The 20,910-nt window shown below is 32.0% G+C and overlaps 1 protein-coding gene and 1 long non-coding RNA gene across 9 annotated transcripts in view; one reads left to right on the top strand and one right to left on the bottom strand.

Moving 5' to 3' along the window:
• LOC111624931 overlaps nt 1-20,910 on the bottom strand; it is a 34,359-nt gene that overhangs the window by 6,020 nt on the left and 7,429 nt on the right. Inside the window, exons 2-3 of one of the 2 annotated variants that reach the window (XR_002756657.1) lie at nt 5,772-5,812; nt 5,535-5,674 (exon numbers count right to left, since the gene is read on the bottom strand). This is a non-coding gene — a long non-coding RNA (uncharacterized LOC111624931). The remainder of the gene's footprint in view (nt 1-5,534; nt 5,675-5,771; nt 5,813-20,910) is intronic. The other variant, XR_002756658.1, reaches the window with a different exon arrangement.
• LOC111624929 (rho GTPase-activating protein 190-like) overlaps nt 1-20,910 on the top strand; it is a 134,394-nt gene that overhangs the window by 110,516 nt on the left and 2,968 nt on the right. For 3 of the 7 annotated variants that reach the window (XM_023367915.1, XM_023367917.1, XM_023367914.1), the window contains exons 15-22: nt 1,103-1,239; nt 3,672-3,842; nt 5,550-5,685; nt 8,041-8,268; nt 8,617-8,844; nt 9,287-9,387; nt 18,438-18,792; nt 19,663-19,803. In XM_023367915.1, coding sequence (XP_023223683.1) covers nt 1,103-1,239; nt 3,672-3,842; nt 5,550-5,685; nt 8,041-8,268; nt 8,617-8,844; nt 9,287-9,387; nt 18,438-18,792; nt 19,663-19,803 — 1,497 coding nt within the window. The remainder of the gene's footprint in view (nt 1-1,102; nt 1,240-3,671; nt 3,843-5,549; nt 5,686-8,040; nt 8,269-8,616; nt 8,845-9,286; nt 9,388-18,437; nt 18,793-19,662; nt 19,804-20,910) is intronic. The other 4 variants (XM_023367918.1, XM_023367916.1, XM_023367919.1 and 1 more) reach the window with 3 other exon arrangements.

Genomic DNA, 20,910 nt, shown 5'->3' with positions numbered 1-20,910 from the left:
TTTTTTTTTTTTAAATAAAAGTAAGAATTTATGTATTAGACATACTTTGGAAAAATGTTTATATTAAATATTTTAATTAAGTCGGAAAATGTTAAATTTAAAAAAAAAGCAAAGCACAAATGTGAATGGGGTTTAATGTTTTGTATTGTGTATATATTTTATAAATTGATTAAACTTTTAAGGAGAAATTTTAAAATTATTTAATTGAAAATAGGAATTTGAAGTCACTAATTGAAATCATGTTTCTTGCATGCAGCAGAGGACAGAGGATCTCAAGAATCCCTAGAAAGTAGGGAGTCAGGTGATTGTCTGATATCTCAATTACGGCGGCCAAAAACCCAGTTATACGCTCGAATAAATATACTTAATTTAAGCTCGTAATTTGGAACCTCCCGTCCGCCAACTCGCTCGCTTCTAGAATAGTGCCTGGCTGATTTTAAACAAGCTTGCTCCCCGCTAGCATAGTTAATCGTAACGTTGACTTTATAGTAATTTCCGCATTTACTCGTCGTGATAGAAATTGCTATTACCTAAGTAGATTTATAATTTAAGTTTTTTTTTTTTTTATTTTAAATTCACTGTCAGTTTAATAGAATAACTTTAGACGTTTGTTTGAAAATGCATTGCATCGAATTTACGTTTAAGCACTTATTTTTCATAAATGAAAGTATATTAACATTATTTCTCACTTCGTAATACTTAACATTATTAATACAAACTAGTCGTAGTTTCAAATTTCACTTAACGTACAAATTTTGAATTGTTATTTGTTACTTGGATTGTCATTTAGATGTATGCCACTCAGAAATGGCAGTCTTTATGTTTTTTCCCAAACGTAAACCAGGTTTCCTGGATGGCACTGACATTTAAATGCTAATTTAAACTATCAAAAAATTTTTTTATGATATATAAATGCGTAAGTGAAATTTGAGCAATATATTATATATAATTATTTTATAACCATTTGAATTAAAATGTTTGCTGATTTGCTAATTCATTAAACTGTATAAATGCTTACTGTTGTGCAAGGTATTTTTTTGGGGCTTAAGTTATTGGAAAACTGCTCCGTGCATTAAATAATTTGGAAATCGTTTCATTTTAGGTTGGGTGGAAAACAGGGTATACGAACCAGAATTTCGAGGAAGGGAAGGATGGTTAGTGAATGAGGTCTATCACACGTATCACACGGACAGGCATAAGGCACCTCCTCCGACTCATCCGAAGCCGGGAAAAACAAAGGTAAGCTGAAATTTTATTTATTGCCTGTATATAACTACAAGTTATCCATATTTAAAAGACAACTTGAAAGCAGATGGAGGTTATTTGATTTATTCGATTATTATGAACTTGTCTAAATTTACCAAAAACGTCTTATAAAATGTGAGAAATCTTTTGTCTAGCGCGGACGTATTCATTTGTTGTTTCGATTTTCCATTCCCGAAACCACTAAAGGGCTCATATGTTTTATCTTTAGTTTAATGTTCACTATTCTAGTGATTATTTGAACTAAAGATGAAGCACTATTATGTTACAGCACTATCCATAGTTTAATTGATATTACCAGACACTCCTATATGAACTTGCATCTTAAAAACTGGTAAGTATCCATTAACTATCTCTATACAATAATTCTTGGAGAAAATTTAAAACTTCTGTTTAGATGTCAATCTTCACTTTTTACCAGGGCTGTGGAGTCGCGTAAAAATCTACCGACTCCGACTCCGTTTTGTATACATAACAAGTTGGTAAGTAAAAAGGGAGTCGGAGTCGGCGGATTTTTTAACGACTCCGACTCCGGCCAAAACTCCACGACTCCAACTCCACAGCCCTGCTTTTTACCTATGTTATAGTTCTCTATAGTTGAATACAAGCGGTGTGATCATCTCTGTGATCATCTCCCTGAATATACATAGTTGGATATTATTGTCATTAATAATGATTTTAATCTGTCAAGGCAGTTCTATACTTTTGTATGTAGATGACAATATTCTTTCATCTTGAAAGATTATATTGGAAGTGCAATTGAGTTACGGTATTAGTATTTAGGGTAATGCCCCGCGATATGTTTTATGTACAGTCAATTACAGGCCATTTAAAGTAAATTCTTAAGAGAGTGGTAGAAGATATATAAACGTGTTATTTTGATCCAAATGAATCAGTTTCTTTATTTGAGAGGAATCTTCCTCTAATAAAGAAGCTGAGATTATATTTTATTTATCATTTAACTTATTATTAATAAAATATATTACTAAATATGAAAATAATTATGGAAAAAGTTTTAATATTGGTAATTGTAATATGGGTTTGATAGTTGATAGTTTGGCTCCTTATTTGATGCAGAGTATTGCTTGTAATAATATTAACCCCTTTATTCACTCAAAATACAGTACAAAGTCAGAAACAGAAAATGAACTCTTTGCACTATTTAAATTTGGAAATTGTTTTATGTTTGTTATGTCTTTAGCATATACATTTACCATTATTAATTCATTTCTGTGACATTTAAAAAAAATTAGGCATTATTTCTTGTTTTCTTAAATTACGTTTAAACTATTCTTCTCTTAAATGTTTATATAAAATGTTACAAATGAATAAAAAAAACATACACTACAAGTTATAAAATCATTTTGTGTTTGTCATAATAATTAATTTCTTAAATTATATTTTAAGTAATAATTGTGAAATGTATTTATGCAAATTTATACTAACGAAAGAATTCTATGTAAATAATTTTGTACGGTAGAGCATCGATTATCCGACTCAATTGGGGACTGGGGTTGGTCGGATAACTGAAAAATATGAAAAAATACATTATTAGTATAGTATATTAGTATATCCCCGTGTAATTAGTATATTAGTATATCGCTATTAACCTACTGTGTGTTGAATTTTCATCGATTTTTTAAAATAATAATAGTCGCTATTGTATCGTTAAAAATTAGAAAATTAAACCTTATTTAAATAGTGGCTCCCTTTCATGGTTGAGCCAGCGTTGCCAGCTGAAACACTTAAAAATAATATTAAAGTAGCCAAGACACAGCCAAATATTGTTGCGCCACATCACTAGCCGACATTTGAATTTACCGACTAGAACACGGTCGGTTAACCGATGTGACGGTTGATCGGGGGTCGGATAATCGATGCTCTACTGTATTTGCATTTTAATGATATCAAAATTATTAATTGCAATAACAAAGGATTAATAATTTTGACATCGTCAGCATGAAACTTCAAATTTATTAATCCTTTGTTATTGCGATTCTCAATAAATATACTTTACAAATAAGATTGATGCCTGCATTTACGAGAAAAGAATTGATAATTATTAAAGATGATTTGGTATGAGATAATTGGTTTTATGTTGTTGTCAATTAGTGCGGGGGCACTGCATTGCCATATTACATTCTTAAATATTCGATATTTTATTGCTATTAGACGGAAAATGAAACTTACCTTTGTTTTGCTGTCTTCTCTTAAAAATAATCAATACTAATAATAAAAATAATAGCAAACATCAATGTTTTGTATCCTGTATTGGGTGTCTACAATTGAAAGGAATGTTATAAAAAACAATAAAAAATTTTTTCTTTTAATATCTGAAATGTTCTTTTGTGCTTATTTTTGAAATTATAAGAATAATATAATCGAATTAATCACAATGTTTTACTCAGCAGCCAAAGAAACTCGATTTAAAGAGATACAACAATCTGACAGACGTAATTGGGAGGCTGAGTCTGACTACTCAGAAGCAGGGCGGCACGTTTCCTAAAGTCGGGCTCCTGCACGCTCCCCTCGCGACGCCCGAGAGCGTCGATTTGGGAAGCGAATACGCGCAAGTAAAAGTAAGTTCGAGTCGATGATTTCTTCTTATTTTTTATTTTAATATTTATGAGAGTGATAGATATTTTCTTTAATTTAAAGTAATAAATTACAATCATTATTTTAGTTTAGAGTGAAAAGTTTGTAAATTTCGTGTTTTTTCATTTTCAACGGCATCTTTGATTCTGCTTTACTTGACTGGATATTAAGGGAAGAATTGTGAATTTCTCTTGTTAGTCATTTCTTGATTTCATAGTATATAAAGCTGCACATAAATTTTATTACGATGCTTAGCTTTTGTTCCTTCAACCATATATTTGGTTCCTTTCTTCTTCAACAGATAATTCTTATCATCTGATTCCACTTTAGTGAAGTAACACTTCTTGTATGAGGTCTGCTTGTCTATCTTGTGTTTTCTGAAGCCAGTAATGCCAAGAATGTATTCTGCTTCCGAGAGAGAGAGAGAGATTGATAGAGGAAACCTTTTCCTCTATAATCTTGTTCTGAGATCCATGTTAAAATAGAAGAGAAGGTAATTTTATCTAACGTGATAACTTTAGTTATTTTTCATCAGTTTAATGTGTGTTTCAGTGGATTAACCAGTAATCTGCCCGAGTCTCCCATCTCTACTGTTGTATGTAATAAAATAGAAACATTGCTGAGAAGATACCAATCGTAATTTAGTTTGCCTCTGTTGCATTTTACATTCTTCTTACTTTGTTATAACTTGCTGATATGGCATTGTATGTTATTGCATTCTTTATCGTTTAGGTTGCCACTAATAAAGAAAATTCCATCATTTTGGATCCATCAGATTCTGTCAGTCCAACAGAATTTAATGTGTTTTGCATCATTCCAGAACAACAATTTTGTTTTCTTTGCTATCTTTCTGTGGTGTGTAGCATGTTGTAATGAGTGTGTGGCATCTTATGGAATCTTTATTGCACTTATGCTCTCATCACAGAGATAAGTGGAGACATTAACCTGAAAATCATTTTGGGCTCATACACAGTGGTGAAACATTTTCATTCATCATCTAGTTTCCCTGTCTTTGCAATTTTTCATCTAGTTTGCTCTAAAAATGTAAGATCAGTCTTCCTTCTTTCGAGATAGTCAATCAAGTCTCTGCATCTGCTAGATATAGTTTTGATGTCAAGACTGATCAGATGTAGGTATTCAGGCGGCCATATATTTTATCTGTTTTGTCAGTTATTACTCATTAAAAATATTTATTATTTGTTTATTAACATTCTTAAGTATAGCATGAGAATAAGGTGGGCATATTTTCATTATAGTTTTAGGACTTGCGTAATTAATAAATATGCAGTAGAAGTTTGTTAATTTGGAATTTTCAGTAATAGGATATGCTAATTGGAGTTTGTTTGAACAAGTGGCACAATAAAGATCCCGGGCGGGGCAGCCAAGGAAGTTAAGGCATTGGCCAACCATTCTGTGAAATGGGGGATCAAATCCAGGCTCACAATCTTGGGAAAAGTTTTCACAGCAGTTTATCCTAATATATTGGCCTGCATCTCTTATCTGCTTTCATTGTGGGTATGGAATAAAGATGCTCTTTGTACCCATGTGGTGGGAAGTATTACACTAGGTTATTAGGCATTGGATTAACAAACTTCTACTATATATTAATAATTAGGTTTTAAAGTACATTTGTATAAAAATCATTGCATGTGAGTATTTAAAAAATAATTATTTACAAAATTTTAATTTAGGATGCCGTACCTCTGTTTTCTGCTGATCCTCACGAGTATGCCTACGCCGTCGTTCACAACGCGTTGCCCGACAGCAAACCCCAACACGTTCGTTCCCTGACGAGACGACACCCTAACAGGGAAGCCTTCGACAAAGGTAGGAGTAAATTAGCATTTGTGTAATCGGCAGATGCTTTTCTCCTTTATGTATTATGCACTTTGATGAAAAGCAAACTTACTTACTTTTGCTGGTTAATTCTAATTTAAATTTGCTCTGCTACATTCTGTCAAGAATAAGAATGAGTAAATTAGTTAAAAATGTTCTTGTTATTTTTTTAACAATACTGTAATACTTCAAAAATAAGCCAAAGTAAGAGTTTAAAATGGAAAATTAGAAAAAAATTACTATTTATATATGTGATTTGTGTCAATTACAGGGTATCATCCTTTTCTTTTAGGCCCTGAGAATGATTTTTTGTCTTTTTTACAGTAAAATAATTTTTCCTGTATGACTCTCCAACAACTCTCACTTTTTTCGCCAACTGTAAGTCTTTACTTGCTGTGCAACTTCCGATTTCTTTGGAACACAATGTAACTTTTCTTTTGAATTCAACATTATACGTAAACCATTTTTCCATTATTAGTGAGTATGGGTAATAAAAAAAGTTTAAAATTTAATTCTACATAGCTTCTATCAAACAGCAAATGGATTAAATCAGAAAAGTATAAATGGTGAACCACCAAATAAACTGCTATCAACAGTCATAATACTATGCACACACGTAGATTGTAAAACAAAGACCAGATCGTTGGGGAGTGGGAGATTGGCAGAAATAAGAAGTTAAAATATTTGCTTTGAATTTAAGCCGCATCCTAATTTTAAATCTTAAAAATTGGAATAAAAAGTGCGGCTTAAATTTGAAGTAATAAGGTATTACCTGAAAAAAATATTTTCTTAATGATTCAGGTTTAAAAATAGAGAGGTTGCGGCCGATGTTTTCAACGCAAAAACATGTACGTCGGACATTCAGCGCCGCCTTCCTGTAAGCCTAGATGTTTGAAAATGGCATTTGAAATGTCAGTGGAATCATGCTTGACGTTCCAAACGCCATTGTCAAACTTCTAGGTTTACAGGAAGGCGGCGCTGAATGTCCGACGTACACGTTTTCGCGTTGAAAACATCGGCCGCAACCTCTCTAATAGCAGTTGATGAAACTTCTGGAATTCTTTATCCTTTTGTTCGAAATTTAAGTTGCTAAATTTGATAAAATTATCATCTTCGTTACGCGAAATACATATGCAGAGAAGCCAATTAATGCAGAATTATATAATTTCTGTTGCCTGTACTTAATAAAGTGTTGCCATTTAGTGTACCTTAACTACTTCATTTGCTACTGCAATCCTTTGTACAGACTTTGATACACTTCACTAATGAAAAAATACTCTCGTAGTTTTGATACACTTACCCTGCCATTTGATTTTTATTTGCAACTTCCTAGCAATAATATTGGAGGGTGTACTTACTCCCTAGTAAGGGAAAAGCCCACTAGTGGCCAAGTGATCTTCGTACCCTGAACACTGGGAGTTCGGTTGTGGGTTTGCACCTCGCTCGGACAGGCTGGCCACGTGGAGTTTTCCGGGTTTTCTCCACGTCTGTAATGCCTAAATATGGGCCAGTTTCCCTTAAAAAAGACCTCCCAGAAGGGCAGATTATAGAAGTGTTGCATTGCCATAACTCAAATAAACCAAACCAAAACTCTAATAAGGGTAAGTACACCCTCCAATATTATTTTTAAAAAACACATTGTTACTCAACAAATAACACTCACTCAAGACCTGTGATATTCATAACCTGTTGCTATGTTACCAGGTAAGTTATTCTGGCAATTGGTTTCTGAAATTAGGTGATCTTTACTCTGCCTCACTGGCCGAAACCTTCAAATTCCAGAATTGAGTGTGCACTTTCATTTCTTTATGTGCGCAACCCCACTAAAGTAATCATTTGTACTGTATTAGTTGACAGTAGTGTAGATGACCAAAATTGTTGTAAGTGATAGTAAGAGACGGAAACTTTACACACTTTTATTGAAAACAGAACAATTAAATTGTTGCTGTGTATTTGGTAAGATGTTGCAAGAGCAAGCATTTGTCTTGTGTGGACGTATTGTAAGTTTGCCGAACACTCTGGTTTTTCTGACAAGAGAACAAACTGTCTAGGCTTAAGCCACTAATTTTCAGGCTATCTTATATAAAATTACATTATTTTTATGTAAGTTAATTTAATATAAATATTTTATATAAAAACTTATTACTAATATTCAGTCTTTTCCTTTACTGAATTTATTATATTTCAGGTTGTATTGTAATAGAATATAATATTAATTTAAGTGATACATTTTAAAAAATATACAGGATGATTTAAATATTTGTGATTATTACTTAATTTTTATTTAAAGTAGCCAGTCGAATTTTGTTCCGACTGATGTCGTATTATCATATTCCTTACGCTTAGGCTCGGATTCCGACAGCGAATGGAGCTCTCTGGAGCGCAGACAGAGAGACATATTTAACAAGGGGAGCCACAAACCGTTATCGCACAAGAAAACTCGAAAAAAACGAGGCATTCCGGTCGCTCCCCCGAGAATACCATCTTACGAGGGGCCACCACCCTCACTTCCACTTTACTCTGGGGGTGAAAGAAGAATGATGACTGCTCATTCCCTTGATCCTCTAGATAAAGGTACTGCACGATACACCGTGTTCTCCGTTAATGCACAGCTACAAAGAGTCTGCATGTTTGTTTGTAAATGTTTTTTATTGTTTTTTTTTATTTTTGTTAAAGTTGGAAAAAAAAAAGGTTTTTAAATAGAAAATAAAAAAAATGCATGAATTAGATAAATTGTTAAGAGGTACTTTTTTCTTTGCAATATTGTTTTTTGTTTATTTTGATGTATTACGTACCTCCTCGTAGAAAAAAAGAAACGAAAAATGTTAGTTTTCGAAATTTTAAATAAACAAAACAAAAAAAAAAAATAGAAAGAATGGAACAGATCATGATCTCTTGAGCCGACTTTCTGTATGATTGCAGTACGTGGTAGTGGTGACAACTCGCCCTCCGATGGAAGCGATTTATCCGACGACGACGACCCACGTTATAAGTCTGCGCATCGTCCAAAATATAAACATAGACGTTCCTTTCGCATGAGGCGTAGAAAGCAGCAGCAGCAGCTCCACCATCAACCACCCCAGCCTTCCATGGGGGAAAATCGTCAGTTTAATGCACTAACCTCTGATAGTGATCTCTTCTCTCCCTCATGTAAGTGCTTTCTTCGTCTTTCCTATTTTTTCGCCATTCTCCGACTAACCCGTCGGCGATCGTCGTCGACAGAAGTACTAACGCTTGCTTTGTTTCTTTTATTTTTATAATTCTTTTAAGATATAAAACTATAAGCATGGCATATTTCATTAATTTGCTTTTATTTCTTATCTAAAGAAATATTTTTGAATATTATACGTTAAACTAATGCTTACATTAACTACGTTCAGACTTAGGAATTTTTTTTTTTTTTTTCTGAGACTTAAATGCATCTTGATTTTTAGATTGGATTATTGTGTGTTACATAGGTCATAATTCCACATAATTTTTATTTTTTAAATATGAATATACATTTAAAAACAGGTAGCGATGAAACTTTGTTCCTAGAAAGTTTCTTTGTACACTTATTACTTTATCAATAACCTGTAATGATTTTTTGCAGCCAAGACAAAGCTGGAACAGTCGCTGACCTGCATGCCTCCCCACGAAGACGACTCCAGTTACGAGATGGCATCTCCGCGAGATCCCGCCAGTGCAGCTCGAGTAAGTCATAAGTCTGTTTTTTCGACGAAACCTTTCTGATAAAAATGCGAAAATTATTTTTATTCCTTTTTTTTGAAGCATTATTTTTATTTTATTTATAAATATTTAGTTTAGATGGATAATTTGGAGTGACACGCAAAAAATTGATAGAGGCAATTTCAGATCTTTCTTTGTATAGCGAAAAAAATAAAATATCAAGGGAAATGTCAGAAACAGGTGATGCTTAAAATGCACATTTCAGGTATCATATGTTGTTTAATGCTATGTAATCTTCATTTTTTTGTGCTAACAGACTAGTTGCGTGTGAGAAAAATATTCCCTTTTAATATCCCCGAATTAAACAAATAATTACCGTGTGGATTATTATACTAACATTAAATTAGTTAAAATGTACAACTAAAAACTAAATTTACCCATAAAGAGGTTTTTTTTTCCTGGTTCATTCCAATTGAGTGTAATACGTAAAGGTATAACTCTGACTTGGTGTGGGTCCTAATAATAAATGGTCAAATAGGTCACTTTTTATGAAAGATCACAAATTTGAATTTCATCTAGGACCGAGTAGTCGTTTCGTTTTGAGATTTTCTTGTTCGGGTGCTCTCATGACATACAATTTACAGTTACACTTTATTCTGTAGAAGGAATAGTCAGTTTGAGCAAACTTAAATGTAATATAAACATATTCTTGTTTTTCGGTAGGAGAGAATGATTAATTATATTTTCAAATTAAGAAGCCAAATATCTAAACCCTAGCTTGAATCGTTGATGATAAATGCAATGCGTCGAGTGTAAATCGGGAAACTATTAGTACAATGGTCTAAATTTTGAGAATTGTACACTGAAAGCCTTGTCAATTTTAAAATAACCAGTTTGAATTATAGAGTTTTTTAGTTAGAAGATTATTAAATTGTCATTGAGGAATTTCTTTTCAAAATTTCAAGTGTGTTCTCAGTAAAACTCAGCAGCAACCTGTCGCAGGTTTTACCAAGGATCGGGAAATTCTCAGGAGAGTCGGATTTTGAAAACAACAGATGCAGACAATTCTTGTCTGTGCCAGTAAAAGGGTTTTTAAAAGATGGCTCTGTAAACTATAAATTCTTCTTTGTTTTTATTTAAAACTACAATGTAAACATCAGATTTTCGATTTTCTCACTTGTTACAAACCCAAAAGTTTCAATTGCGTGCGTTTTAAATGCTTCTTTTATAATTTCATTTAGCCGGTTGGTAAGTTTTATTACATAATAAGTTAGATTAAATGAGATATTTAAATTTTTTATTTTGTCCTCAGTAGATTATAAGAAATGAATTTTTCTAGCATCAAACAGTTAAGTTCTGTTCAATAAAATCACTCATTATCGCAGCTGTATTTTCTGTATGAAAGGAAGCATTGTGTTTTAGTGAAGCTCTCTATTCACTTCATATCTTTGTACTAAGAAATTCATTTTGATGAAGGGATACGACAAAAATGGCATTATTTGAAGTGACAATTGAGGATTCGGACAAGAATTTCTGAAGTTAACTAAAAGAATAAAATTTCTCTTTTGTACTAAATAGTATAATAATAATAATATACTGTTAAAAACAAATCAACTTCCATTCTCTCTTATTAAATCTACTTCGACTCTGAAGCCTTGTTTAAATTCTATAAAAGTTAAACGAAGTAGCCACAAATTCTCAATAAAATTGTTCCAAGTTTTAACAAATTACTAATAAATGTTTGAGACACTAAGTTTTAAATTAATTTAATGGAGTCGATGTATTATGATTGCTAAAATGCTTCTTTTGAGATTTGCAATTACACTGAGGATATATTTGAATTTATTCTTTTCAGAATTATTTAAATATAATATCAGTTAATGCGAAATAGTGGTGATTTTGTGCAAAATTACAAGTAAAATCTTTCATTTAAAATTCTGTTGTAATTGTTCTAACAGTGCATGTTGCTTGAAAAAAACTTGTGTGAAGAAAGGCGAACGATTCAGAGTATCTCGCCATTTAGTTAGTGATTTGAAAGTAATAATATCATGTAACGTATTGTACAGTGGCACCTCGCTTAATGAGCACCTCTCATAACGAGTAATTTGCATAATGAGCAAAACAAATTGTAAAAAAGTGACTTGCTTAACAAGCGACGTTTTGCGTAACAAGTGACGAGGAGAGGGGAAGTCCCGGATTTCGCACATGCTCCGTCAGTCTGTTTACCACTCATTCTGCTATCATCTTAGTGTCACTTGCAATCACACATTTTTCCATACTTGTGTTCACACTTATTACGTGCAAACATCAACAGCCATAGTCCATTATGTAATAAACACGTCACGCGATATGCCAAATTCTTCGGCTATGTAAAGTCTATACTTAAATATTAGAAATTACTGTGCTTTGATCATTTTTTGTTTTTTTGCAAATTGAATTCGCATTCCAGGTTTGTTCATTCCATGCTAGAAGAAAATATGAAGATGATTCACACTCCTTAACAATGTATATTGTATAATTTTCTTTGAATAAACATTATACATAAAATATTTGAGTGTTTTTTCCGGCACGGAACGCATTATCATATTTCACATTAATTTACATGTGAAAAATTGTTTTGCTTAACGAGTGTTTAGCATTACAAGTAAGATTCTGGAACGAATTATGTTCGTTAAGTCAGGTTCCACTGTACTTGTAAAAGGATATATTAATTTAATTAAATCGTGTTTAGAAGTTATCTTAAATTTTGATAATTACCGGAAAATAATTATCCATTTAAAGCTATCGGCATTTGTTTTTTTTTTCTAGTTACATTCTGTTTGTTTTCATCATAAAGATGCGTCTTTTTGTTTGAAGTAAATTTTTGTGTCTAAATTTCATTTTCTATGGTTTAGAATGGTCTTTAGTTACTGCATATATGATTAAATATCTTCCCTTTTTGATAGTGCCCATTAATGATGAAATGCTACAGATCATAAACTTTCTTGTTTCAGACTAGAGGTGACCAAACTTTGTCGTGTATTTCTAATAACCATACTCTGCCTATGAGAAATACATAAGAACTGCATTATCCATTATTATATATAGTTAAAATACTATAATTATTACTCTTTTACAGTAAACATTGCAAGTTACACTTAAAATCTTTGTATATTGCACTATCTAATAGTCAGAAAGCAATATAAAAATATTGTTTGTGTAAGTAGTATGTAACAAGGGTATTAAAACAATTGTGTTAGTATATTGGAGTCACAGTAAGGGTTAAGTAGAACCACGTGCGGCTTGCAAGCCACTGTTTGGCCGTCGTGGTTCTAGACACTTTTCAAATGATAGGAAAAAAATTAAAGACCAACCAGACAGATTCTCTTCAACGCGTGGTTTCCAAAGTCAAAAATATGGAAAATAAAGATGTTTAAAATGTTTTTGTATTTATGGTACTATAGGTTAAAGGGTTTATAAATGATATTTTGTGTTGACTGCTATTTAAATACCAAATAATATATTTATATCTGAATTAGGACTTTTACTTTTGTTTGGAATTAAGAAAATTGAAATTGGATAATTATTTTCGATAAATTATCGAAATTGTAAAAGTGAAGTAGCAGTGTAATAACACCTTGAGTTTAATTGAAATTTTTACTTAGTAAATTTTTCAGTTTAATTATAATTCGTATTGTAAAAATCGAAAATCAAATTGTCATATTTCCATTTCTTCTTTTCAGTTGAATCTCAGAGCCCAGTGCAACCTTTGGTTAAAGAAGTTCTCTGTTAAATGCTGTACAAATAATGAGATTTCTTTAAACTTTGAATCCTCTCTTTTACAAATTAAATTTAAAAACCAAAATGATCGAATTCTGTTTGGTCATTTCCACTTTCAAATTAATTTTATCACTTTGTACGAAACGATCCAAAGCCAGTGCGAATTTCAAACGTTTGTCCAAATATTTAATATGGTATTCATTTAACCAAGGGCTTTTTTTTTTGGAGGGCTCTTGAAATTAAATGTAGAAATTAACTTTGTTTAATTTCTTTATATTTGTTTTGTGAAGCAAAATATTTTTGATTAAAATAATGCGTGATACTTGACAATACTTTAAATAATGAATCTAAATTATTATTGTATATTATTTGGAATTAAGCACAAAATTGCTATGGAGAACTTATCATACAGGAACACTTTATTCGATGGAAAAAGTAGATTGTATTTTCTATTTTTTATGAAAGGCAATGTATTTTGGGCCAATGCTCCCTCTTTAGTTCTTATTATGGTATAACTAATATAATGGTAAAACTATATAAGAAATTACATAAATACATTTAATAATTATTTCTGTTTTACATGTGTACAACTCATAAAAAATTGCCTAAAATATAACTAATGGTGACTACTGGAATAACTTGTGTGTTAAAAATGTAGGGTAAAACCGGTAAAACTGAAACAAATTTAAAATAAATAAATAAATATATATAGTAAAATGACTAAATACTAATAATAAATAATAAAAGGGTATACCTGTAAAATGAAAAAATAAAACTTGTTAAAACAGAAAAAATTTGACAATTAAAAGAAGTAAAAATACAGTAATACCTTGACTTACGCTACCCTGACTTACGCGAACCCGGAGTTACGCGATTTTCAAATCTCGTCGATTCGTCTTTTGTTTGAGCGGCATACAACTTTTGATCACTCACTCCCCCCACACTATTGTTTGGCTTACATGTTTGGACATGTTGCATGGAATCGACACATAGCTACAATTTATTTTGTGTTATTTATTTCTGTGTTTGTTACATCTACGGAGACTCGTGAGACTCTATGTGATGATTTCTTGTAACCGTGAACGAATCAAAAGACGTGATAAGATTAACGAGAACATTTATTAGCTTACATACATCTGACTTGGATTTTATACAAATTGCGAAATTATACCACGACTTATGCGAATTCGACTTATGTGGTTATCGCTCGGTCCCACCTATCGCGTAAGTTCGGGGTATTACTGTATATAAAATCTTTAAAACCAATAAAAACTGGCTAAAAAACAATGTATAATATGCTTTACTGTATGTTTATCCGGAAGTCTGATACAGTACAGGGGTTCATTAGATTATTATTACTTGTTTAACTCCTTTACTGTTCAAACACCTCTGCTCTGCAGAGTATTGCTGATGTTATAAGATACATTGGAAACAATAAAATTATGTACAGAAGATTACATAAAATACTATTAATGAGATATATTGTATGTACACACGTATTATAATGATTTATGTTACGACTACTTTCATTCACAAACACAACAATTAATAATATATGTAGGGTTGAATCAAAAGTTCATTCAGGTATTTACATAATTGCTCATTGATAAGCATGACAGAGGTCTCACAAAGTTTTAACTTGTTTAGGAGGTCATTATAAATATCTGCATATTTAATATATAAGTTTAGTTTTATATTTTTTAAAATTGTGATATATTTTAAGAAAAAAGAAACATTAAAATGGAAGATAAGAAGATGTATTTTTGACATCTCATGCTGTATTATTTTCGAAAAGGAAAGAATGTGACAAAAACTCAAAAGAAGCTATATGCTCTATATTGGGAGGATACAGTTACTGATTGAACATGCCAGAAATGGTTTTCAAAATTTAGGGCAAAATATTTTTGTTTCAAAGATGCACCTGGATCAGGATGGCCCTTGATCATAGATGATTCCATAATGGCCTTAATCCAAAACAATTGGCATAGAACAACACGAGAGATAGGCAACACCTTAAAAATATTCCAAACATTTGTTGTTAGACATTTGGCCTTCCTTGGATACACTTCCCGTTATGATGTTTAGGTTCCTCATCAGTTAATTGAATGAAACCTTATTGAGCGTGTTTCTGTTTGTGATTCACTTTTAAAATGCAACGAAGACGATCCATTTTTAAAGTGATTAATAACAGGAGATGAAAAATGGATTGTTTATAACAATATTCAATGCAAGAGATCTTGGAGTAAGCCAGGTGCTCAGTCACTGCTGCAACCTAAAGATAGGGTTTGTACTACAGAAAAGTAATGATTTCAGTTTGGTGGATTGGAAAGGGGTTCTTTACCCAACAAGCAAACAATTCCAATAAATATTGTCTCCAACTGGATGAACTAAAGGCTGCAGTGCATCAGGAATGTCAGGAACTTTCAAATTAACAGGGAGTGGTATTCCATCATGATAATGCAAGGCCTCACGTATTATTAAACATGTGCCAGAAACTTTTAAGACTTTAACCAGGATGTTTTGAGTCACCCTGCATATTCTCCAGTTATTGCTCCCTCAGACTATCATCTTTTTCATTCATTTCATTATAATTTAAATGGCATAGAATTTCAGTCTTTAGAAGGTATCAAAAATCACATTGATAATTTCTTCAATCAGAAACCCACCCAATTCTACACAGATGGAATTATGAAACTACCCATCAGACGGCATAAAGTTATCAAACAGAATACATTGTGAATTAATGGTTTTTATTTATTCTAAAATAGTATATATTATTTCTCTAAAAATTGAATGAACTTTCGGTTTAATCCTACAAAATACCAAATTAAACGAAGTAAGTATTTAAAAACTTGGCAGACGGAGTTTAATTTCTAAAAATAGAAAAAATTTCGCAAACTTCTTTACAAAATTTTTTGTATTTTTAAACTGAACTCATTACTTTTACTTGTGGGGATGTAGTCTCTAAGGAAAGGTCATCTTCGTATATAAATTTGTTCTCGAACAGCCGTGCCTGGTGAAAACCTGAACTTCCTTGTGTGAGGCTGCATTTGTGAAAGTGCCCCATATCATCCACTGTGGGAGAAAAGAGATATGTAGTGGCACCGGAGTCTTCTCACATGCGCTGCCAGTGGTTATGATTATGCAGTGTAATCTGATGTTTCAAGGTATTACTTGAAAGGATGCTGTAGATGCATTTGCCCAGCCTGCTGCATGCCACTGTTCTGGCATGTGTATCTGCCATTTTATTACCGTAAACCCCTCTGTGTCCCCTTATCCAGATCAAGGCATAACTATTGTTAGAATTTATAATGTTTCAGTTTATTTTATCAGCGATGGGATTAGTGTTCCCACTGTTCATAAGGATTTGAATGGAGATTGCAGACTCTGTGAAAATGTCGATCTTCTGGGAGCAACTTTCCACTGCCTGGGGAAGAGACCATTTTATAGATACGGGTTTAGAGGCAATTTATAAACAAAGTGCCAAGGGTCCTTTGTGTTAGAAGTGCAATATTCCCTCCAAGAAGAAACTTGCTTGTTTAATTGCTTCTTTGTATTCCTTCTGAAAGCTTAGGTATGACTCCCTTCTACGCTCCCTACAGCTCTGATATCTTCTTCTCAACCATTTATTTTGTTTATGCAGGGTTGTGAGATTATCATTCCACCATGGAATCTTTTGATGCTGGCATTCCTCAGGAATGGTCATCTTCATGCTGAATTTATTATCTCAATTATGTGAGAGATGAATGAATTTGCTTGGTCTCTGAAGAAACCAATGGTCATGGGATGTAGTATGTCAAAGAAAACATCCCAGTTGGTCCTTCTGATTGTTATATGAAACAGTGAATTAAAAGGGGGTTCCCTTTTTAATTCACTGTTTCATATAACAATCAGATTTTCTGATAAATGTACAGTGAAACATTTTATATCTTTATTTTTAGCCAGTTTTTATTGGTTTTAAAGATTTTATATTTTTACTTCTTTTAATTGTCAAATTTTTTTCTGTTTTAGCAAGTTTTCATTTTACAAGTATACCCTTTTATTATTTATCATCTGTATTTAGTCATTTTACTATATTTATTATTATTATTTTTTAATTTGTTTCAGTTTTACTGGTTGTACCCTGTGTTTTTAACACTTAGTTATTCCGGTAGTCGCCATTAGTTATATTTTAGGTAATTTTTTGTATTTTTTTATGAGTTGTACACGTGTAAAACAGAAATAATTATTAAATGTATTCTGTAATTTCTTATACAGTTTAACCATTATATTAGTTATGCCATAATAAGAACTAAAGAGGGAGCATTGGCCCGAAATGCATTTCCTTTCGTAAAAAATAGAAAATAAAATCTATTTTTTCCATAGAAAAAGAGTGTTACTGTATGATAAGTTCTCCATAGCAAATTTATGCTTAATTTCAAAGAACATACAACCAAAAGAGAGAACAAGTATTAAGTTATTATATTGTCCTTATTAGAAACCCACTGGGTGTAAACATTTTCTGAAATTTGGCCTTCTATTGAGATCATTATTGGGCTGTAATTTAAAAAATTGTAGACATATAAATTACCACTGTCATACAGCTATCCTTCCTTAATTTTGAGAATGGAGTTAGATACATGAAATAACTATTAAACAAGCTTAGGAGCAGGAGGCCTCGATTAACTATATATAAATTTCCGGCGCAAACTAGAAGTCACATTATTTCAATTCAAAACTTTTTCCCTGAAAGGAGTTAGATAGATGACAGGCACAACTCAATTGCTAACAGAAAAATACTATGTACTGTACAGCGGCAAGACACTACAGTACTAATTTGAGGTGGAGAGCATATATTTTAAATAAAATAAATTTAAAATATGACAAATCACAAATCATATATGTGGCAATTGTCTTTCTGTACAAATTTCATTAGTATGCTGTTTACTGTATATTAAAATAGTGATTTCTCAATAAAAATATGGTACCATAATGGGGTGGATTTCTATTAGAATAGTTTTATACTGTCCAATTAGAGCTGTATTTAGAAGTACTGAGGTAAAAGAAAAATAGGAGTAGGCTTCTAATGGGATAATATGATATTCTATATTACTTGAAGTGTTATCAAGTGTTGGGCATTAGTTTGATCAAGGTAAATTGATAAAGTTTTGTCTTTTCTGTTTTTAAAAAATCTCATTAGTGTATCGTTCTAACCTTTTACGTAATATTGCGTGTTAATTTTTCCTTCTTAAAACATCGGTCCATAAAACAATTTGTTTTTGCAGTATAAATTACAAAAAATACGAGTCAGTTCTAATTTAAAATGGATTTTGTAGATGGGAAGTATGTTAAGAACCAGAGGTGAAACAGAAAAGATTTCTAGGAAAAAAGAAGACAAGAAAAAATTGAGAGAGGACGAAAAACTAGAAAAACGCAGGCAGAAAGAAGAAGAACGGCAAAAGAGACTCACGGAAAAGAAGAAGAAGAAGGCAACTCAGTCCAAGAGTGGCAGCACCGCCCAGCCAGTTCAGGGTCTAGAAGATTTTGTACAGTCGGAAGACAAGGCCGTGCCTCTCTTCGTGGAAAAGTGCATCAAATTTATCGAGGAAGAAGGACTCGACTCCGAAGGTATCTACCGTGTTCCCGGAAACAGGGCTCATGTTGAACTTTTATTTCAAAAGTTTGAAGAAGGTAATTAGACAGATTTTCTTAGTTTTTATTCTCAAAGAACTAATTACACATAAAAATTAGCAGTTAATTACTATCTTTACCTATTAATTTAAAGTTAAAATTTAATTGTAATTGTGCAGATTGATTTTGATGCGTCTGCCCAAATACAATGATCTTGAAGACTTGGATGAATAAGTCTATTAAACAAAAATATCTTAGTTATGCAGACCCTGCTTGTCTACATATATAATTTGATCCTCTAGAAGTCTCTAACAAAAAACATGCATACTGATTGCATCAAATTTTAACATGAATAATTATATTTATATATAACAAATTAAACACAGAAAATACATCCTTTTGGAATTTGATCTTTGTTAAGCCTTCATTCATTTTGTTCTAAGGGCCTGTTTGATAATGCTCCACAACTTCTACTATTTCTGTCATTAGTGGAAAATTTATTATGTCATATTGCTATTATCAAACAGACTTTCCACTTTTTTAATCAGTAAAAGATACACAATGGATGTGTGTCGAGACAAGTTTGGAGATTGCAGTTAATGTTGCGGAAAAGTTGTAATATGTTCTGCAGAAACAATTTTCATCTGAAACTTCAAAACCCTTTCCAATGTTCCTCCCACCTTCTTAAAACATGGAAATTGTGGAGCATTAGCAGACACACATTAAAATACCAGTACTGCAAGTATTTCAGATTTACTTTGGATAGCAAGATCTGGAATGGGTATTAACTATTTCATTGTCAAGTGGGATTGGTTGGAAGAGTTTTTACTTAGAAATTTTAAATAAGCAAAATAATTTTTTTATCTCATTAATGTAATTAATTAATTGCAACATCGAATAAAATTTCTCTGTAAATAATTTTCTTTCTAGATCCTCAGATTTCTATTAGAGATTTAGACATTCCGGTCAATGCCGTCGCAACGGCACTAAAGGACTTCTGTAAACGGCTTCCACCCTTAATTCCATCCCAACTAATGGATGAACTAACAGATATATCAGGTATTTCATACCGTAAGTACAACTCTTTATTATTTTTCAACTTCTATGACTTTCTGCTTACTTTAATCTGAAATTATATGACAGATGTTTAGTTTTCAAACAAAATAGGAAAAGTGACTGACAATATACAAAATACGCAGATTATATCCCTTTATGACACTTTACAGTTCCTGACTGCATCCAAGAACAAATATCCAAAATGGAGTTGTAAACCACATCCTACTAACCAGCAAGAAAGGAGGAAAAGTAGCAATTACATGTTTGTAAAGAAAAACATGCTTCTATTCGCTGCACCCATTTTGCATGTAACTGTAAATGTTTAGGGTGCAAAAAAATAATTTCTAGAATAACAACATAATAGAACTATGACATTGATACAAAGCATGTTCTGCTTCTTTGTGTTTCTCCTAATATCTGAACATCCAGAACTTTTACTTTTTCAAATCGCTGGAAGTCTGTGTTTCTGGCCTTGCATATTAGCACAGCAAAGAACTGACTGTAATATATTTCTTTGGTGATTTAGATATTTTCGTGTTTAGGGTATTGCACAAGAAGAAAATGCTATTTTGTCAGCATTGTAGCTATTCCTCGTTGAATATTCATGATAATTTTTGGCTGTTCTGTTTTTATCTGCAATTTGGCTGACACAGAAGCATGACTTTTTTTTCCTCTGTGAGTATATCTGTACACACGTTTTCTACACTGGTCAAACCACATATTGGTTGCAATAAAAATTTTTCCATATTTTTCGGTAATTCTTCTGCTTTACAAAACTTTAGTGGCCCATTAATAGATACGTTATTTTCTCAAACATTACTATACCAAACGTTCAAAGCTAAATGTGTTTTCCAGTACAATTTCACTTGAGAATTCTGTTGTCAAATGCTATCAAAATTTTGCACAGAATTGTTTATGAAATTTTTAACTATGCAGCAGCAGCAGCAACATTGCATTGACTCATTTTTGACAAGCTTATCTTTGCATTTCATATTTGTTATTTGTATGCTTTGGGACATGTTAATTCCAGTAATATCAGATGCCTAATAACAATATTAGTGATTACAATAAGTGTATTAGTGATTAATGAATATTAGTGATTACAATAGGGTATCTACTGTA

This window comes from Centruroides sculpturatus, unplaced genomic scaffold (genome assembly GCF_000671375.1).
Source record: "Centruroides sculpturatus isolate CEXI.00-Female unplaced genomic scaffold, Cexi_2.0 scaffold365, whole genome shotgun sequence".
Taxonomy (NCBI): Eukaryota; Metazoa; Arthropoda; class Arachnida; order Scorpiones; family Buthidae; genus Centruroides; species Centruroides sculpturatus.
The sequence above is the reverse complement of the archived record's forward strand: the minus strand, read 5'-3'. Positions and strand labels throughout refer to the sequence as shown.